Source organism: Glossina fuscipes, unplaced genomic scaffold (genome assembly GCF_014805625.2).
Source record: "Glossina fuscipes isolate IAEA_lab_2018 unplaced genomic scaffold, Yale_Gfus_2 111, whole genome shotgun sequence".
NCBI lineage: Eukaryota > Metazoa > Arthropoda > Insecta > Diptera > Glossinidae > Glossina > Glossina fuscipes.
In genome coordinates, this window is record NW_023998454.1 from 471,013 (window position 1) to 493,987 (window position 22,975).

The window sequence follows — 22,975 nt, forward strand, 5'->3', positions numbered from 1 at the left end:
TTATAGGAAATTATAATTTACGAAGAAATTAAAAATAAATAGAAGACCCATAGGAAAGTTGCGGTGAATAGGAATGAGCGGCGACGTTACTAAAAAACAAAATAAAATTATTACAAATATGGCAAATTAAAAACAATATAGCAATCAAATTAAAAGTAAAAACCAAAAATCTCAGTCCTTTTTCTCAACAAGCTGCCCAATTATAAATAATAATTAACCAGCTATCCTTAGGGGCACGATAAGTCTCGTTATATTTTGAACATCATTTTATAATTACGTTTCTTTAAAAAATATTAAAAGAGAGAAGAAGAGAATATTTTATTTATATTTTTGCTATAAATAATAATCAAAATATGATTTCAGTGAAATTAGGTTCAATCGATTTTTATAGATTTCTTACGATTGAATATTAGTCTGCCTCTGAAGGAAGGTTTCAAAGTAAACTAGCATGCACGCTTGTATTAACGATTTATTATTGTCTGATTTTAATCACTGGCGATAATGCTTTTTTACTTTTTCGGAAATAAGGCAAAGAAACGGGAAAAGAAATCTCATTATAAGGATAAGTGCAAAGCAAAGATGTATTGGAAAACTCAAGTGAAATTCACACTTTGCGAATGTATGAAAATGTTTGTTTTGATTACCAATGCAGCAAAGAACGCCAGCTTCCATACTTCTATACAATTTCTATCACACTTTGACTAATTCACAAGCAGATTGGAATTTATTTTCACGCTATTTTCAAAAATCCGCAACTAGAGTATCAAAGATGTTATATTGCATTTAAAATGTAAACTTTTGTTGTTTTTTTGTCAATAATTGAACGACATTATTTATATAATATTCAATTGTATTTGTCTTTGCTTAAATGATTTTTTAACGCAAAACCATTAATTGTATAATGTTATGCTCCTTTAATATATTTATTACAAAAAAAAAAAAACATTAACGTTCAAACATTATAAAATATAGAAGCAATTGCTTAATACTCTGAACAACATATTCAATGTGGAATCATAATAATAAAAATGTTGTGTGATGTTAAGACAAAAGTTTAATAGAATACGATCTAGCCTTTAATTTGCAATATTTTGCTAAATAAAGACACAATTTATAAGAATTTCAAACACCTAAAATGTACAAACTCGTAATTAGTTCGCAATATTGGCAAAATAATCATTTTTTCGACTTTAAATGTCATGAATCTTCACATTTGAATAATTAAAACTTCCTCCAGTATTTTTAAAAATTATTGTGAGTTAAATTGAACATGTATATAGAGCCGATTTAATATAAGTAAATAAATTTAACAAGTGTTCATAAAGACGAATGATTTTATAATATACAATTATTTTTTAAAATTGCTTTCAAGTTTTCTGATATATAATCACTTTAAATTTATTTAATATGTCTTAGGCTTAACGCACTTGATTTTTTATTTGTTTGTGTTTTATTATTTATTATTTATGTAACATATATTAATATTTTCTTGTGTTGCACACTTAAGATGTAGATACAATAAGATTTACAGCTCTGTTTAACAGTTAATGTATATTTTATATAGATTTATCAAATAATCAGTTCTGTAATATGATTTAGCCATAAGTTATTTTAAATCTCCATCCATCATCATCATAAACGCAATTTTCCATTTTATTACCGTTTCATAAATTGTCTAAAAGAGATTACCTCTCGCTATTCGCATACAACTGATTTGTTTGTGTTACGCTCTTTTGAGAATACTTAAATAATTGACTAGGGATATCCTTATGGCTATATTTTCCGATCAATAAGAAGGATATTCCAGCCCGCAAAAATTTTTGTCAGACTAAATATTAAAAAAAAAAAAGGAAAAAACGGTATATTTATATTTAACAGAACAGGCTGTTTGTGTTTTCTGATAAATCCGAAGGATGGACTCAAAATATGAAAACATACGCCTAAAAATTTATTCTACTGAAGAATTTCTCAGTGTAATTGTCTTAGATACCTTAGCTTTGGTTGCAAGTTTTTAGAAATTGTGCTTTCATGCTTAGCATCATGCCATGTCGGGAACAATGTTTATCAACATTTTCAAGTTTTTCAAGCATTCTCAATGTTCGCCACCTTCTGTTGGATTTTTTCGCGAAAGTGTCTATTTTCCGGATTATTTAGAACGGACTGTATAAATTCTGACGTCTCCATTTGCAGTTGGTTTAGGCGCTGTTGCAGTAACTGATTACGCTTTACTAACTTTATGGTCTTTATGGCAATTGATAATAAACCTTCGGTGTTTCGAATTTCAGCTAAAGGTTTGGTATTCTGATATAAACGAAATGGTTTCCTTATTTGTTGGCGAAATTTTTGATTCTCTTTCGAGCTATCTAGTCTCTCTAATGCTACACATTCTACATTCATGATGTGCTCTTTGTCAATAATAATGGCATCATTCCTGAAAGATATAGCACGCTCATTGCGATTGCTGTAATTGTCATCTTCATTACTTTCCTTATCATTCTCATCGCTATATGCATTGTCGGCGTCATTTTCATCATTGCTAGCCTGAAGAATGCTGCTATTATCGCCACGGAAATGTTGTTGCACGTCGCTATGCTCATTCGCATCACAATCATCACGTGATGACATTTGACTTTGCGATGTATCGGAGTTTCTTCTTCCAAACGAATATAAACTAGAGGTTGACGTTGAGGATACAGTTCTTATCGAAGATAAGCTCGATGATAATGAATACTCATTAGTTAAGCTCCCGTTTAGATCATTATCTTTATCGCTTTCATCGTTATGTGTTGTAGAAGACACAACTTTGTCGGATATTTGTTGTGTTGAATAAATTTTAGTCAATCGACTATTAATTGATTGCACAGATGGATAAGCTTGCAAAGCGCTGCTCGAAGAAATGCCCAATGCAGCAGCCTCACGGGGTTTGAAAGAACTTTTCATTACTGCAAAACCAAGCAAAATACATATTAGTAAGCAAGCAACATTTTAGTAAGTTAAGAAAAATTTTGGATTTCTATAAGATTTTATTGATGGAATGAAAATAAGAATTTGTCAACACTTAATCTTAACCCTTTTTCTGTATATAGACAGAAATTGTGTGTTGAATAATAAGCTAAGCAGCCAATTGATTGTAAGCAGAACACAGCTGATATGGAAGATATGGTTAACCATTAAGTTATAATGGTAGGCAATTATACACAAAATGGAATTGCTAAGCTGTGTGTAATTGTTGTTGTGAATGCGGTCTTGGAATACATAACTGTATGTAAATGCAATGTAAATATTTTTGCTTGCCTCTCTAGCATAATATAATGTCGCTTTTAGTTCACGTAGAAAGATTGCTACGACTATGACGATATTCATGGAATACACACAATACTCAATGGCGGCCAGCTAAACTACGCTTCGGGCATAGCCGAAAACCCTAGCTTCACGTACTGACCACAAGACAGTCGGCTATTGACTAAGAAGAGTTTAAAGTTTGGCTGTGTATAACCTGGCAGCAAATATTTCCTTCAAATGTAGCTGAACCGAATCAGCTAGGTTGTAAAATACTGCGAAGTAGTATTTGGGGAGGGCGTGAAGCAGGCCATGCCAGTTGACGACGCATATATCTTGGGAGAGGATAATTAGAATTGGCTAATCCGGAATCATGTGGGAGATCTTAAAAGGCAAGAACTACAGTCGCGCAAAGATCTGCTCAAGGTTTCATAGTGCAAATTAAATGACCACGCAGGTTAAAATGCCCATTCACCCAAAATCATATAAATTTAAAACAACTTCTTGTATTTTTTGACGGACGGCTACATAGAAGTGATAGCGTTATGCTTTGCATTTTGGCACTCAATGGCATAGAACTCCTATATATTTGATTAAATGTAGTATTTTATATCCATTTTTTTAAAGTATTTTGAATGCGTTTATATAAAATATCCATAAAGCTCTAAGAAGGTAGATTGGATCAACTAGTTGGCGCAATTGGTATTTCATTTAAAGGAAAAATGGCTGAAACAGGCTAATAAACATTTGGCAAACATTTAAAAGCAAATTTATTAAAAGTTAATAAAATATTAAATGTGCACTATTTTTAGTGTTTTTTGAGGAAAGAGCGCAAAACATTTATAGTATATGTATGGCGCGTTTGCCAACAATGCAACATTGTTTCATTTTCATTTGTCAATGATTTGAAACTAAAAATAATCAGAAGAGAACGATGGGTTTGTTTTTATGGCTAATCCTAGGTAACTGCCATATCAAGCGAATTTGCAAAATTTCAAAGGTGTTTAGTTTTTTTCAGATCAGGCCTATATGTCAATATATATACTTGCTAAGGTCACTATTGCACCACACGTCTATTCTTTGAAAGACGAAAAACTAACTCTTGGAATGTGTATATCTGTATATATTTATGTTACCACTTAATCACAGTAGTATAACTTAGATGTTAAGACGATTAGACTCAACAGAGAGAAAGCTTAACACTTTGTCAATTCTCTTGAATTGAACATACTTATAATGTTTTACTTGTCCAGCTATCATTGCATGAGGAATAGAAAATCAAAGAACAGCTTGAACGGTCATTATTCGCTTATTTACCGTTATTATTTATAACAGTAGTTAATGAAATAACAATACCTTCTAGAGATATATTTAATTAATATATTCATTAAACATTCTACTTTTTTTCTTTACTTTCTTATATAATGATCACTTACAAAGCTGATAAAAATGTTATGATAAATTTTTTATAAGTATATAAATGCAAATCTAAAGTTGTAAGTATCTAATGAAAACAACTTTCAAATGCTTGCGTTTCTATCCATCATTTATCAGTATATCTGCACGTACATACACTCGACTGCTAACAATTATGCAACAGAATATTCTAAAACTGGTTTCGTGACATGAGTTGGAATTTTTCAATACCACATTTAATGTGATTTACAAGAATTTACCTTTTAACCATGTAAACATACGTATAAAAGCTGTTAGCACGTTGCTCTTTACGCTAAGAACCGTTAGGTAACCACAAGCTGAAACCTGAATCACTTTTTACATATGACTTTGCAATGAGATCGCTGTTAAACATTCTTGAATAACGGTTAATATAGTCATAACTATAATTTTTTCTGCACTTCCATTGAGATAGATGTAAATGAAACAATTAACGTAAATAAGGAAAAAAAGCTAGAAGATGAATGCCAAGTAGATATTTTTAACGGTTCTTAGTGATTGTACACGTGATCTTTCATTTCAAATCCGTATAATTAATTGTCATAAATGCATAATTCAATACATTACATAATATATATATATATATAATTTATATGAATAGTTAAGTTATGAAGGAGGAAAATCTTTTATTTACAGTGATAAAACTTACTGCTTTTTCTAACCTGCCATCCTTTTTTTTTTGAAGAAATTAAAAGGGAAAGAAAACGAAAAATGAATGGATTAGAAGAAGCTAACCTTAAAACTCTTCCTCTTGCTGTTAATTAAAAGTACAAAAACTTGGATGTTTACTCTTGATTTTAGTTTCTTTCATTTCTTTAAACAGTCAGAAAGGCTATCGATATCTTTTTTTAAATAAGGTTTTTTATAACATTAACGTAAGCGGAAGAATATCATTCAACGAATTCTCAGGTCTGCGTTTGAAAATTGACATTACGCACCAAAAATGAAACCGTTTCGTCTCGAATATTGATGGGCCAGTCCTAAATGGCGAAGAAAACGGATCACAAAGCCTAATCCATCTGTCACCGACTTTGTTATGCTTTTAATCGATATTGCTGCAAATAATTCTTAGCGTCAGTTTATTAGGATGGAAATGTTTTCGCTTCTGATTATTAGCCACACAAACTTTTTGATGTCCCCTGTCATTGAGACTTTAGTACATGTTTGTTAAAAAAAATAATTAATGTGTTTATTTACGATTTAGTTAAAATCAAGAAACCTTCAGAAGTTGTAGTTGCGTCTAGCGATCTTATCGAATATTTTCTAGCCTATTAATGAGGAGCAGATGCTCTGCTTCGCATGAGACAAAACAGGCACATCTAACGACTTGTTCAAACACATCTTCAGCCCAACCTGTTTTTTCCAGCGAAACGACTTTCTAAATGGATTATTTTGATTATTTTAATAGCGAGTAGTAACTGGCATTAGTATTTATTCAGCATATTGTTGCCATCCGATCGATTGGTGACTAGCGTTGTGCACGTCAGCAGGTTAACTTATGTCTGGGATATACGGTGTTAGCGTTCACGGCCATATGAAACTATTAGATGGAGGTAACTTTTTAAGGTTCGTGTGAGATGATACGTGAACACTATACTGAGTGTTTACATGGTCCTTAAAAATATTCATTTTACCGTTAACAAGAACAAAGTTATGTTCGTTGGGTAGAAGAATGGGTGTCTGATCGAGCTAAAAAAAAAAGACAAAGTTGCCAAATTGATTGACGACTTCAATATTAGTCAAGAACTAAAGAACTAAAGTTTTGATCAGAACGTAAGACTTATGGAACTAAATGAGAGTGTTAAGTTCGCGAGACTTACAGAAATCGATCATTTACTTAAAAGGCTGCTGGCCTAAAACTACCAAGCTATTGGATAAGCATAAATCAAAATTATAAGGGTTGTCCTATGGGTTTAGGGTATTCATTGGGACCTGGCCTACAAGAGAGAAAAAAAAAATCGTATTTGCCAAATTTGGACCACGTCAATCGAAATTTTAGGCCTTTTCTCATTAAAAGCTTTTCACGAGAAATAGTTACAAGTATTTCACATATATTAAAAATTGAGTTTTCTGCTCTACAAAGAGTCAATTTTCGTGAAAATGCTTATTAGGGTAGAATCCAAAAAAATTGGCCGAGAAGGTCCAATTAATTTTTTTATGTTAAATTACTATTATTATTTTCTTCATGAAGCATTGAAAATTATATCTTTTTGTCTTGTAAACTTCAGTTTTTGTTATATGAGAAGGCTCAAAAGTTGCCCCAGCCTGTCCAAATCAACTCAATCCATTGTCCATACCAATTTCAAATGCAAAATACTACTCCTTTGCCACCTTTGCTGAGAAATTTTGAAAATTAGAATTTTTGTCGTGTAACAATTTTTCAGAATAACGTGTTATACGGGGAGTGGTCCAAAAATTCGACCGATCCGAACCATTTTGAATATCGTCGGTCCTTAGGTCATCGTACCAAATTTCATGGAAATATTGCCTGCTGCAGTTTGGATAGATATCAGACGGACAGACAGACCGTCAGGAGATTGCCTGTAAAATTTCAAACTCAAACATCTATCAGAGATATTTCCATCCATAGCGGCTAGACCTTCTTTTGATTAATTTGGTCAAGCATTTTGATGTGCGGGACGTTCGGAATAATCAATGCTTTTCCACCAGACGTTTGATATTTATTGATATTGTTTTTACGCCCATCACCGATAGATGACGGGTATAATCATTTTCTCAAAACGTTTGCAACGTCCAGAAGGAAGAATCAGGGATCCCTCAAAGTATATATATTCTTCGGTCAAAGGGCATGCCCACAACATTACGTAAACATAAAACACCACTGCTTTCCAAACGGAATAAAAAGTTTGATTTGTTCGTTACCCATAAACTATAGCAGATGAATGCACAAAAATTTGACCGTATCTTCTATGGGCGATAATGTAGGACGTGTACAAAACATGGGAAAAATTGAGCACGCCTACCTAATAATATAGTGCAACAAAATTTACTTTTTTTCAATACCTTTATAAGGCGTAAAAACCTCTGAACCCCCGATAAACTATATAAATTCTTAGCCGGCTTCAAATTATATCCGTCTGTTCGTCTGTCCGACTCTCTGCGGAATTGCGTGATATTTATGGTAAACATTCTTCAACATGATATTCTAACTTGTTTTGTCTTTTTTAGGAGAACGATGATGTGTATACAAGATTCGGTCAGGACCGAATTTAATTTCCGCACTTTTTTTATTTTTCATTGCTTTATTAAGTTTTTTTTTATTTATTTATTATTATTATTACGACTGTAATTTATTTGAACTGGAGAAATAAATTGTAGGACTAAAAGTAAGATGAGACTCTGTTGAAAATAATTATCCTGAGCGCTTACAAAAAAATTAGAATTTGTGAAAGTAATATTATTTATAAGGATAAAATAAAACAACAGAAAGCCCCTCTAAAACGTATAATTGTTATTATTTGTTCCGACATAATTGCTGCTCTCATTAAGAGGGTCTTAATAAATAAACTTTAAGAAACGTGAAGCTTTGTCATGTAACAAGAAAATTAGAAATGTGTACACACTTTGCGCATACCATCGCATACAAAAAAGCAAAAGCAATAAAAACAAACAGAAGGGAAATGAGTAACAAAATTTGTATATTCAGCTGCAATCGAATGTTTTATACCCACCATATTTGGCTTGAAAAATACTAACGCAAAAAAGGTAAAACTAAATTTCCACACTCTTCAATATTGGCGTAGTTGATTTCTTCTAGAAGAAGTGTTCTTAGTACACGTTAGGCTGTAAGCGTGTCCCTTAATCGATTTGCCTTACTTTCAATGCCAAGCAGCGTGTAAAATCTTCCAATGATTTTTTCAGTTAAGCAAATGTTTACTGCGATATGCAGACGGACAAATGGAAATTCTTAAATCAGTTCAGAATTTAATGCTGACCATGGATATGTGTGCTATGATTTGTGGAGATTCTATTACGGTAATACAAAAGTTTCGGGCAAGGATAGATACTGCCCGCTTTCAGTGATGGTTATAACAGAGAAACCAAAAAAGGCGAGTCGAATTTCGATTGGATTGTTTTAACATTTTATTGATGTATGTGCATAGATTTGTTTGATAAACATAATATATCGAAGTGTGTCTATCTCCGCTTAATCCGCCTTTTAAAAACACGGTAACAAACTTAAAATTTTGCTTACAAAAACAAAGTTAACCTTAAATTTTTCTGTTTTGAGTTTCTTCAAGTTAAGTTAAATGAGCACTTTAGTACTTTGTTTACAACGGTAATCTGTTCTGAAGCCTTTGCCAGTCACCCAAATCCAACTCAAGGCAAACAAAACCAAGCTGCAATAAAATTTGCTGCTGTATACAATCACGCTTTTTCTATATACTAATGGAAGTTTGCCCCATTGGTTTTATTTAAATTTTAAGCATAGTTACCTCTTTGGAATTAGTCGAACGAATTAAGTATATATATATAATTTATCTATATATATTTTTGTTTATATCTTCTTCAGGTGATAGTGCTAAAAATGAAAATAAAAATTACTATATGATACATCATCTCTGACTTTGGGCATAACAATAGATGAAAAATCTAACGGAAATAATTATAGTAACAATGCCTATTCAAGTGCGCCAGTGTGGGTATGCACCGGCGTGTTTGCGTTTGCAAATAAGTGCATAAAACATGTGCTGACTTAAATAAACAACGAATATGCACTCATACAACAATATCAATGGTCTGTCTCTACGTTGTATTTTATGCCTCATAACACAACAAAACCAATGATAACAACAACAATCGCATGCACGTGTTTTCAGAGTTATTGCAGTAACAGAAAACACTATGACTGTTTCGGTTACCGTTGTTTTTGGTATTGTTGTGAGAATTTTGTGTTTCATAACTTTAGAGAATTTTGTGCACTCTCCTACAAATGCAATTTTAATTGCAAAGCAAACACGTTACACGTTACCAAAGCACATTAAAAACAAAGTGGCTTTACTTTATGGAAATGTACACGTTCTCTGTGGACTACTTTCTGGCACTTGCTCTCTCTTTCTGTCTTTCTTCTTTGCTTTCTTTCTTTCCACCCCCTCTTTACTCGCTTCCTTGACGTTTTCAATAAATATAGTTTTTGCAGAAGCTTACTTGCGTTCATAGTCCATGAATGGCAATTATTTGTATTAAGCAGCGACTTTTTTATGAAAAATATAATTAAATCTCTCTCCGATAATATTGTTCAGTAATTTCGTTATACTGCACTAGATCGCGTTAAGTAACATTAGCTCAAAGTGTTATTACTTTTTTGGTTTTTGAAGCATGTGCTTTACTGATACGGAATAAAAGTAAATAAATAGTACATGTGTTCGTAAAACCTGACTTACAAGCACATGTCCGCACTATATGTCGTGTACATAATCGACCCTATATAATAATAATAATATTTGCTTACAATAATTTCATTTCATCAATTGATTAATGAACGGACTACACTATTAATACGTACGCAAATAAATTAATACTGATAGTAATAATGGTACTTCCACTCGTATTAGAAATGAAGAAAAGATTAAAAGGTACATCTTTTGTGATCAAAAAGTTAAAGAACAATCTACCTATACGCATCGTCTCCTTCCTAGTCTAAGCACAAATGTCTTGATCCCTACTACTTTTGTGGCCCCTTCAACTACCATAGACGCATTAGGCCAATGTTTGCACCCTTTTGTAAGGGTTAAGTTTCTAGACCGACGACGTTGTTATCGCTTCATCGAATGCCTTCTTCTTAGACCATTTTCGAAAGATACTCGTCTTGGAAATTTTATATCGGCTTAACGACAAGCCCGAATTTAAGAAAAGCAAGTTAGGCATAACCAATCATTAGATAGTAATTAAATTAATACAACACTTCCAGTGTCTTCGCCTTCAAACATTAAAAATTATACTTTCATTGCCGTATAAAGGCTTACTTGTCAAGAGAATCCTCATTTGAATAAAAAAAATTAATAGAAACATAAACCTTTGTGGTCCGAGTTTAAGATAGCAAATTTATATGTAAAATTAATTTTCTGGAGCGATTTGCATTATAAAATAATAGCAATAAAATAGGCTTTTGGTATACGGTATATTACGTTTGTGCGGACGTATGTAACACTCAGAGGGACGTACGACAGACCCGATTATGTAGAGCGTCCCAAAATTTACGCAAAATTTGAATTAAAAAGAACAAAACAGTTATCTCTTTAGAAATTTGGTACACTGACGTGCTTTGACCAGAGGACGAAGCCTATAGGAAATGGTTCATGTCGAGCCATGTCTTCGTTTTTGTCAAAATTTCTTGACAAAAGTCGCCGAGTAATATCATTTCGACGTTCCAAATTAAATAGTAAGCCCCTCAGAAGAAGGTTTACTTTTAAATATTTTATGATGAAAATTGATCTACAGTAGCAAATTAGGAAAAAAAATGAACGGTAGAAAGTTTGGATCACATAGATCAATTTTTTATGCGCCAACATACATAGGTGTATTCACCAAAAGCACGCCCTTAATATGGATACAAGGTGGAATTTGTAGTTTTTTTATGACGAAAAGTGAAAATAAAAATAATAAAATATTTAGGAAGCGAATTAACTTTGCTAAGTTTGGTCACGGCCTCTAATATGCAGGCCTTTTTCTTACGTTGTATATTTTTTTATTCTTTTTCATGATTTTTTCGAAATATTTTTAGAAATTAAATGCTAAATTGGTTTCGTATCAAGACTTTTTCAAAAGGAGCGGTGTATGGAGTCTGACATCGAAAATCCCTCCTGGCTTTGAACTTGAACCAAAAGATCCCCCTCTACAAAATTCTAAAAATATATAGAATATTGCGGCTTGTTGATTGAAATGGCGCGGACAGGTACTAGAAAAGCAGATATGCTTTAGTCAATTCAGTAAATGATTCTCAAAATAATTCGAAGCGATAGCTGGGCTTATAGTAAATCGTTCTGGTTTTTGTATTCACACGTAAACAGATTATGCCGTTATCGTAAGTGGTGCATAAAACCTGTTGGCAGTTATTGATACGTGTATGTACGATAAGAAGAATGTATGCACTAAAGTCGTTAAATTCACCTTGTTCAGAGACATCCGCCACCAGCAAGGATTGCCAAGCGCTTCATATTTTATTCGACAGATTATTTTCAAACTAAAAGTAATAATTAAAAGAAATTATTTCGATTTTCTTTTCGTAGTTATCACGTCGAGCTTAAGTGTATTGAAAGGTTTTGCGCACAGCTTGGTGTACAACGTGGCATCAACCTGTTAAACGAAATGCCTACAAGACAACATACGCTGAAAACACTTTTGTTTTCAAAACAAAAAAAAATTGGATTTGCTCATTACGCATAAACACACACACAACTGGTAAACCTGGAAACAACGATCAAAATTTGCAGGTATATTCTCTGAATGATTCTATAATGCCTGTCCAAAAATGGAAAAGCGACCAGTGTCATCCAACATTGTTAAGTATCGAAATGTCATTTATGCCCTTTTAAGGTAATAAGTAATAAAAGATTCAATCACCGAGCGCAACTTTTATACACTACACCTCATGGTGTAAGAGTATGTTAAGTTTGCACGCCTATACGCAACACTCAGAAAGATCTAGTAAAGAAAGATACAATTACTTCCCCATTGAATTAGCGAAATTTTGAAAATATTGAACTCAGTACGTCCGCGATTGTTGTGAATTTGTTTTTGAATAATTTAGTATAATTAAAAATGTTAACAGTGTAAACTAGGTTAGATGAGGAAAGACTTCTATTTTTTTGTTTTGTGTGATAAATTTTATGTTAGTCGTACCGCTATTTACTTACTGTAATTGAAGACACTTGAAGGCACTGCATTTGATGAATTATTACGACGTCTAATATCGTTTCTAAGTGTGCGGCTTGGTTGTTTCTTCCCAGAACATATGGTAGGAGCCATAGTATTGGTAAATAGCTAAAAATAAACAATAAATAAAAAATACTTTCTTAAGAGAATGACCAATTGTATCATATATAACGATGATTAACGAATATCTCTATGACACCTGCGTAATGTAACTTAAAATACGTTAATTGTAACTTGTACCGGCCCTTGCGGTATTATCTACTCTTGATTTACATGAATAAGCGTCAAAAACATTTAAATCAAAATGAAATGATTGCATAAAAATTTATAAAAAATTTCGTTGATGTATTTCTGCTTAGGTATTTGATTAGCACCGCTTTTGTATTGAGTTTATCTACCGTAAATGCCGACAGAAATAATTTAAGTTGTTAACTTTTATGGTCTGTGGCATGTTATAAATGAATTTTTGGGCGAATTAGGTTTTTCAAGTCAAATCAAATTTGATGGATTATCAATAATTGGAAATAAATTGCGTCACGTTTATAAACATTATTATTGTTATGGCACATTCAAAAGACAAGGTGACAATAATTTCTCGTTGGAAATGAGTAAGTACGAAAATAATTCTTAACTTTGAACGTACAGGAAAAAATATTTTGCGAAAGCAGACGCGATTCAAAACATTATACATTTCCAACTATTTCGGTGATTTATCGTATCTCCCCGAAGAAGGTCTCTAAAGTTATAGTCTTCTGCTACTTAATATTCCTTCTTTTGTGAATGTAAGAAAGAGGAAGTAGTAAAGCGCTTCGTGAGTAAAACTGCGCCTTTAAAAAACTATTTTATATGCGTAACGATCGTTTTTAATTTTCGTTTTTGTTAGTCAGAAACTATTCACCAATATTTTAATACACATGCAAATGTAGGAAGGGAAAGGCAGAATAAGCTACGTGGCGGTAAACAAACGGCAATGGAAATCGAAAATATTCCTTTGCAATTTACCTGGCACTTAAGCCTGGGAATTGCAAGGAAAAGCCAAGCTTAGCGATTCAATATGAAGTAAAGGTCAATTGTTTTTTTAGGAATCTTATAAAGTTACTAAGTCGCAACGTTACCTTACCTATCGCAAATCATCGCATTTAAAAAATATTAAGTAAACTTTTACGTCCACAAAATCATCCATCCATCAATCATGTTTCAGTTTTTAATTTATAACTAAAAAAAAGAATGTTTCAAACTCTAGTGCCTCAAATTCTTATCCATGTCAAAACTCAATGAAAACTTTTATTGCGACCGCAGCATAAATAGCGATAAGGTAATAAGTGGTACGATAACCTTCCATACTTTCCCAGAGGTAGATTGTATTATAACACTTTAATAATCAAATACGAAAGCATTCGTAACAGTCAAGTCTTGCTTCATGCGTCGCATGCCGAAAAATGCGTAATTCAAATATGTCACAGAAAAAGTTCTATGATTTTGTTAAATACCGCAATCTGTAAATCAACCTATAACTGCGTACAAAAGCTTATGAAAATTAGAAAACAAGACGTTGCTAATTAAATTCGTTAGAAAGAACGGATTTCGTATAAAAGCTTAAAGTTTTTAAAGTAGTAATTATGCCCGCATCAACCTGCTAAAGCAAACTTGACATTATGTCTTAATGAAATTAAAGAAATTGGTCTATTCTTCCCTCGTATGGAGAACATGTGGTAACTATCCTTCAAAACTTTGGCTTTTTTCCGGATTATACATGCAAAGCATAGAGAGTTCCTTTTTAAGGCAAGGTAAAAGTGTTGGCCTTACAAACAATATCCTAAGGGAGGGTGTTTTTAAAAATTATCTTAATTTTAATCTTTTTCGAAATATTTGCTATGTAACAACATTTTCTCAATGACATAAGATATCTCATCTTTACTAACTCTAATTCTTCATTCGCTTTATTCTACGATATACACGTTTTACATATTCATGCTTACGAATAGAATTTAATTGGATTTAAAGTCCTTTTTTGAGTGATGTAATCGTACACAAAAAAGTTAAAGGGAGGAAAGCAATTATTGTCATTTATTCTTTCTGAGCGCCGTTGTTAATAATATTTTATTTTTTGCTTTTTGAAAAAACCTACAATAAAACGGATATAACTTTACTTCGCACTCGCATGAAATTTGTCGCATAAGAACAGGCCCCACTGTACACCAAAGTCTGCTTCTAGTTATATATGAAAATTCATTGTTTAAGCAACAACAGAAAAAACATATAAAGTCGCTTCCACTTCGAGGAAATGACCCTAATATATGAACAAACAACGATAATAATAAACCTAAGCACACGCACATTGACGATCAATAATGTGGTCTTGAGAGACTAATCGCTGGTTAGGGTTATGTAATGTAATGCGTTTGTTTATAGTACGTCGAAGTACAACCAACAACGTAGCGATAAGAACAAAGTGTTGCGATTTTTTGAGGATTTTGAAGAAGTTCTAGTGACGACAGAAATTAAATATTTTTTGCCGCATACTCAATGCAATAAAATGTTTTAATATAGTGATGCCTGTTACTTCTGACGTATTCGCTGCTTAAATTAATAACGATATGGTACAAAAGAGTATAAAGCGTCCGGAGGACAATGAAGATATCGGGGTAAAAGTGCAATAAGCAGTTTAGCACTCCCTCAGGCTCGCCATCCACCTATATTTGATGAACTTTCTCGTAAATTATATTGCTAAACTTACTATCTTCTTAATTTCCAAACTTTCCTACGTTCGTCTATTTTAGGATATATTCCATATACTTTGCTTTATGTGCCATTCTAATTGTGAAAGTTAAAGAAATAAAAAAAAATACAAAGAACACGCACAGTAATCGCCTGCTCGACGGAACACCTTCCGCCAGGGATAATGAACAATAGTTAGCTGAGTTTTCATTATCAGCACATCTATATTTCGCATCAGCTGACCCTGAAGATTCACACGTAAACCGCCCCAAACGATCCTAACAAATTTGAAGTTGTACTTCATTAGTAAGCAGATACAAGAGAAATACAAATTCGCGATATTTTAATCTGATGTTTTAGTTCTTTGAGAACAAATTTCTAACCTGCGTTAGTCTTACCGCTCGGCTTTTTGCTCGTCTACTTTTCTCACAAGTAAAAAATGCAGCAAGATGTTCCGTAAGAAAAAACAAAACACAAAAATTGAATAGTACTGAACCTGAAAAATAACTCGATTTTACTTTTTTAATCTCATACCAAATACGTCGAAACTAATAAAACCTATTTTGAAGGAAATCGCCAAAATTTTAAATTTTTCGCCTTACATACAGTGTAGCCCAAAGTATGAATTTTTTAGGAAAGTAAATTAAAATGGTGATGAATAAAAAAAGTTGCAACATAAGCAATACGGAATTTACCGATAAGCTTCAATAGCTGTAGATACACCTAACTTCGTGAATATTTAGCAGATACCAGAAAGCAATTTCTGTTGAACGCTATTCTCGTCAACTGCAAAACTCAGGACCACTCATGCATTCATTCAAAAAGATTATAAATCATTCATGATTACCGCACGTATATATGTATAAGAGTATACAAAGGGTGAGAGAGAGAGGGAGAGAGAGAGGAAGATAAGTTTGTATGTATCGTGCATTTCGTCTCTTCCGCGTTTTGCTCGTCATGGTACTAACAAGCAGATTAAGAGCAATCGATAGTTTTTATTACTTTTGAAATTATACTTTCGCAGATTCTTAATAACAAAAATAAAAAGTATTACTCCCTCATGTTAACGTTTGGTTTTTTTTTTTTTTTTTATAACTAGCTTTAAAATTTAATCTTTACACACGCTTGGCAAGTTAGAAATGCTGATAATACAAATTTTTTACAAGACCGGCATCAAATATCAATAATTTAAATAAATTGTTCGTGTTATTGTCTCTTGCTGTTCTTTATTTTTTCTTACACGTGCCTGTCCTCTACAACAGTCAGACATTTGATTCGTTTTGTTTGTTTATTTTTTTTCGTCATTATTTAAAACACACAAATGACCACACAAATACTTAAGCAGCGAATTAAATTTATAGCGAAAGCGTCTAGAAACTTAATAACGCGTCATTGTATGTGTGTTGTGTTGAGTTGAATTTTGTTTTCTTTTTGCATTTTAAATAGCACGGACGCGCTTGAGTACGCTCGCACACTCATATTGGCAGTGAAGCCTTATTATACGAGACACCATTTACATTTCGTTCAATATAAACTAGCCCAACTATATTGCCGCAAAATAATATTGAAAACGCCGATTATGCCCAGCATGAGTGGCTTTTACGATTTTCTCTCTCAGAAGTTGTTTACCAACAAACAAATGACATAAGAATTAAATTTACTTCAATTAAAGTTTTAATAATGATGCATTCCTCAGGAAGGAGTATAAAATTTAAAACAACACCTGTGCCTGTACTTCTGTAATTCTTTGATTACTTGACTGTACGCGTATTTACTTTTTAAAAAAATATAAAAAAATCGCAAAAAAAAAAAAAACAATGTCTACGTGATGCTCGTGGCTGATCTTCAGGGTGAAAAAATATACAATATTCAATACACAAGTATGCATAGGTGCAGCCATGCAAAAACGCACATGTGTTTGTTTCATATGTATCTATATATATATACGTGTGTGTACATACACATTTGTACATTTCACATGCTCAACTTACGTTTTCTCATCGGCATTTGTATATACATATATATATATACTAATATGTAAACGTTTTATGGCAATCAACGCTTAATACACAACATGTTGTTTTTTGTTGTTACGTTTTTATCTAAAATAATTTGTTAAAGTTAAGTCGACGTAAGTCATACACAAAAATTGCATTGTTAAATGATATTCTATACTTACATCAGCGGCAAACTATCAATTATATTTAGTTATCTACCTATTCTTAAGACAGGTTAAGAACAAACAATAGCAGTGAACCCCATCAGATATTTTTAACCTTCCTATAAAAAATTGGATCGAATTAATGGTAACTGTCCATATGTTCACATATCCTGCATCTGAACATCTAGGGCAGTAAACGTAAGATAATTCCACATAGACGACATAAAACTTAATTAATCCAGAATAAGCGAAGTTGTCAAAACTGGTATAACAGAACATAATTCGAAAAATCTGAATTTGGTACATTTATACATCAGAATAATTTTGTAAATTGCGACCATACAATCAAGAAATAATAACTAACAAAGCCACCGAGCGTATTATGAACTTCTTGCAGCAACCTAAAAGGAGTTACGATTATTCTTACCCGGTAGCCTTGTTGTCCGAATGGTAAAAAGCATAGTTATCATATGACATTACTAGAAATGTAAAGTTTGTTTGAATTTTCTTAGACGTAAATTATCAATTGACTTGAACTTTATCCAAAAGAGCGGAATATGTTATAATTTTTATTTTTGCAAAGCCGCAGCATATTCCTGATTGGGATAATTTTTAGAAGGATGCGACTACCAAGTGAAGGTTCACAGATTCAAATCGCAATTGCGGTAGATTTTGGTCGCAGCTATAGTTAGCGTTCAGTCGATATAGGTATCATTATAGTTACTACTTCTTTCTCTTTGTTCACTCCTTTCTAACCCTCATCGCCTTAAATAAATGGAGGACATCCTCTGAGTAATTTCTGGAATTTCAGCTACCATTGCCTTTCTGAATAAATAAATACCGCTACATAAAAAATTACGACGCCATCCTTAGGAGAGAGAAAGTTGACTAGAGAAGGGAGCACGGCACTTGGGCCTTTAAAACCAAAGTAACCAAAGGCACTCCGTTCAGAAGCACTGCACTTTTTCCATCAAATGTCTTGCTTTTTAAGGTATAGGATTTTTCCTGTTTTGAGGCCCATATTATTTGTATAAGCAGACGCGGTAAGCAGGGCCGTAAACTGAACGCAAAAGTTCTTCAGTCTCTGCCGAAAAGTAGCGAACATGCATTTTTTGTAATATATCATAATGAGAATAGAATGTGTAAAATAAGCTTCGTATTCTTTGAGAATCGGTCATGAACCCAAAAAATTTGACTTGGAGATTACAGTGTACGCAAAAAGTCCGTCCTGGAACGGTCTTTGCGGGAACGGTCTTTGCGGGAATCCGCAATTGACGTGAAGTCTATGGTGAAGAATCACCTACAGAAACCACAATGGAAATTTTATAGTAACGGATTTGGAAAGGAAAGGGTATTGACGAACAGGTCTCTTCTTTAGTTAAAAAAAATAGTGGAAGATATGTCCGCTAACAAAGAAAGAATATTTATTTAAGAAATAATGGGTCCAAGTAATACCCAAAGCGCCAAAATTTGCGATAATCAAGGATACCCGGCAATAAGCAATATGAGAAACAGTGGGTACATAAGTGCTCTATTTCTCTATGAAACTTTGGAAATTCAGATTTTTTCAAACCCTTTCACAAACCGATTTGAGAGTAATTAGTGGTATGCAGATATTTCTTTTAGCTGTACATACCTACATGTATCGACCACTCGCATGCAACCTGCACATACGTTAAAAGTGGGTTCATACAAAAAAAAAAAAAAAAAAAAAAAAAAAAAAAGTAGGTTCAAAGTGCAGTGTACACATAATTCGTTTTACATTAACTTGGCACATCTTCTTAAATAGGAGCGTGCAGCTATGATTCAGATGGAATTTGTTGAAATTTTTATGATTTCATACCCGGTTGCCGAATTTTTTCTTTGTTTTTAATGTTTAATGCTTTTTTTGTAAAAATGTTTTAATTTCTTTACTTTTTTTTAAGAAAACTGCTAACCTCAAGATTTTTATCTTCCCACTAGTAAACATGAAACAGTTTTTCGCAAAAACGATGTATACGGGTGTGTGAGCTTTATATGAGCTTTCAAGGTTACGATCAAATCGTCGTATGCGGTAAGAATTACAAACATTTCATTGGCGAATCATTCCACTGACACTATTGTAGAAGGATGTTATGATCACAGATAGTACTAACGTAGAAGTTTCCATTAGTAGAAAAGAAACAGAAGGAAGGAAAGCAAGAAAAAAACTGTCTTCGCCTCACGACGAAAATTGGATATCCATCGTAGTAAAGCACAAATTATTACATTTCTCAATTCAGTTTACTCCATTTAAATGAATTTTCAATGGCCACAGAGTAAAAAAACTTCCGTTGACTCTATTCTTTAATCTGTAGCAAACAATGCAATGTTTTTTAGGAGACAGCATATATTTTTTTTAAATGAAGGTTGAATCTATGTTCTTTACGTGCTAAGTTCGCTGTGCTTCTGAACAGTGCCACCGAAGTCTCGTTGAGAACTTAACTCCCACCTTGCATGGAAAAAGCGAATACCCATTAATCTTCATGCGGAATTGTAAAGTATATGGACCACAACCTCCTCTTTGAGCAAGGCGAGACCTATCTAACACCTCAAATAGGTTTTAACATGACCACAACTACCATGAAAATACTTAAAGAGCCTTATTGTATGAGGATGCAGAACAAGAAACAGCCAGATCACTGTTGTCTCCTGATAACCGTAGTAACTTCCAATTATTGTGAAAAACTTTTTTTAAAAAGTTAGGTAGCAGTACCTATGTTCACCTTTCCAAACTTATTCTGTAAATTTTCATTGAAGACGGAGAAACATCGACACAGCCCTAGCCCCATCTCACTCGATGCTCACTACAACTGCTCATTAGCTCATTAACATTCTCTTTGTAGTAGCTTGACTATTAAGAAAACACGTTTTTTGAAAAAGACGAATACCGTCTTCCTGCACATCCTTAATATCTCTTTGGTACCGCGCAGAAATTGATAAATAATCTCAAGATTTATCGTAATTGAGGTTGTGAAACATTATGTAACTCGTCGCAAAAACATTATATTTAATATACAACACATCCTTGTCAGAAGAAAACCTCATTTACATTCAGCTCAATAAATTATGTTTCAATTTCAAATTTCAACTTTTAAAACAAACAAAATTCCAATACCCAGAGAATGTTGATCAGGAGAATTAACGTGTACTTTATAAAGACAGTCATAAACTTATATCCTTCCACGATGATAGATATATACAATAAACATATAAATAAACATATACAATCAAAAAAATTATTGTCTTTTTCATGACCTGTATATATCCTAGAAGAGTGATAAACACCGCACGCTCATGTATCAAAACATAGCTTTATGTGAAGATACGTTTTCATCTTCATCAAAGGTAAACATAAGTTTCTCCGGTGTTTAGTCATTGTTTATGCTAGAAAAAGAAACACTTTACTTACTTCTTTGAATCAGTGAAATACAAAGGAGGCAAATCAATTCAAATTAAAGAATTTTATTTGAATGGTTTTTTTCACTATTTTTCTTAATATTTAAACACTTTTCCACACAGACAATTTTTAATCAAAGTCTTTTCAGCCTTGTACAGTCCTCTCTCTTTTCTTAAACTTGCATCCTTTATGTTCTTAAAAACCAAATATCACACGTCTTTATTCGCTTTTATCAAAATTTTTACACAGTTTTTCGCAATAGCAATTAATTAAAGACTCCCGTTTTTCCGTTAAACATGTGCGTTTAGTTTAAAAGCAAATTCACTTTTAAACCTCTTCGCACGCAGCATAGAGTATAAATAGACTAACAAATTAAAAAAGTGTTTGAAACTTTTTTATTTATTTTATTTTGCTGAGAAAATTCTATTTGTGAGAGTTAAATTTACTTTGCTGTACATCTCTTATGCAAGCCGAAATAAATTTGTTGAGAATAAAATTCGATTCTGAGGGTAAAATTGACTTTGCTGTACATTTCCTATGCAAACCGTGGAGAACTAAATTCTATTCTGAGAATAAAATTAACTCTTAAATACAATACATTATTCCTGTTTATAACGTTGTCCTCAAACTTGTTGAGAGAAGTGAGAGAACAGTTGAAAACGAAAGTTTTTCTTTATAAACATGTCAACGGACAACACATCGCGAAATACATTATCAAAATGTAAGTGGAATGCACTGCCATGTAATTCTGTTTTAACGCTTCTTTTGTTTAGTGCGGTGGAAGGACTCAAACCTAATTTTCCCTTCACCTTATTGCACATAAATGGTATCATTTGCAGTTTAACATTTGTTTATTTTCATCATTCGCGATTTTGCTATTACGGCTGACTTGAAGCATTCAACCAAAAGTCTTTCTCGGTTTTTCTTCTTCCAAATAGCACTGGCTTCTCCTTAACTGGTGAAGGCGCCACGTGCTCTTATAGCGAACCGCACTTGAAATCTTTTGATGATTTAAAACTTATGACAAGCGACACGATCGCGGCTGTCGAAGTTATTGGAGGTTCCGGACTTGCAGCGTGTTGCACGTTACGTTTACTGGTAAACATTAGATAATTAATTTTTTCCATATTAATTCGTTCTACAATGACCTACGCATGCACAAACAAAGGAAAAAACAAAGGTCGTGCAAGAATATAAGATCAGCTTGCAATTTGTTTATATGTCATAAACGTGATAGACTTAAAGAAAATATACTAATGGTAATAATAAAATATTCAACATGGAAAAATTCTCTCTTTCCTTTTTGGTATGCCACACATAAATTCTCCATAAAACTGTATAATAACATGATACTTAAAAAGCATAGAGTACATGGTAGTTAGTGTATGCGCTATCTTACACTTTTCAAGTTGTGGGCAACATGTATATCAACTTTCTTTTTTTCCCTCTCTCTCTCTTTCAAAATTCTCAATCAACAATAAATATATAAGAAATAAAGAAAGAACTACAACAATAACAACGGAGGAATGAAAGCGTCCAAACGCGATTGTGTTATATGACCGGGTCGTTGTGTGTGCATATATAGTGCTGCACGTGTATGCCATTAAAACACCCGGTTTGTTTTGCCATTTTTCTTAAAGTGTGTGGAAGCATACTTCGAAGCAATGTGTGCACGAAATAGTTATAAAACAGACTTGAACAAATTCAGCACGAAAATATTTGCGTGTGCATATATATATATATATATATAAGGAAGGCAGCGCGAAAGCGGTTAGACGATTTCACAAATCGCTCTGTCCGTTCAAGCACACATTCATTATTATTTATCATTCGTATTTCCGCGAAGCATGAAATGACAAAACAAACTAAATCAAACACATTCTCTCTTGTATACCTTAAGCACTAAACCTTCAAATGAAACGTGAAAAATCGAAAAATCATGTTAATTTGTGTGATCGTTGTCGCAATGCGTTCCTGTGCGCGTACATATAAATAATCATATAAACAAATGATTGGTCTTTTTTTCACATGACTCAGTCTTTATCGCT

General features: G+C 32.9%; 1 protein-coding gene across 3 annotated transcripts; it reads right to left on the reverse strand.

Moving 5' to 3' along the window:
* Positions 1–1,420: 1,420 nt before the first annotated feature.
* Positions 1,421–21,243, reverse strand: LOC119639074 (myb-like protein D). Of its 3 annotated transcripts, XR_005247521.1 has the most exons (4): positions 20,940–21,243; positions 12,612–12,738; positions 1,991–2,942; positions 1,421–1,828 (listed from the first exon to the last, which is right to left on the reverse strand). XR_005247521.1 is itself a non-coding variant. In XM_038036264.1 (3 exons), exons 2-3 carry the CDS (start codon positions 12,721–12,723, stop codon positions 2,083–2,085), a joined length of 972 nt encoding a protein of 323 aa, XP_037892192.1. In that variant the 5' UTR covers positions 12,724–12,738; positions 20,940–21,243; the 3' UTR covers positions 1,421–2,082. The 3 variants fall into 3 exon arrangements, 2 of the variants coding, with proteins under 2 accessions (XP_037892192.1, XP_037892193.1); XM_038036264.1 differs by having other exon boundaries at positions 1,421–2,942; XM_038036265.1 differs by lacking the exon at positions 20,940–21,243 and adding an exon at positions 15,732–16,251 and having other exon boundaries at positions 1,421–2,942.
* Between the last annotated feature and the right edge of the window lie 1,732 nt (positions 21,244–22,975).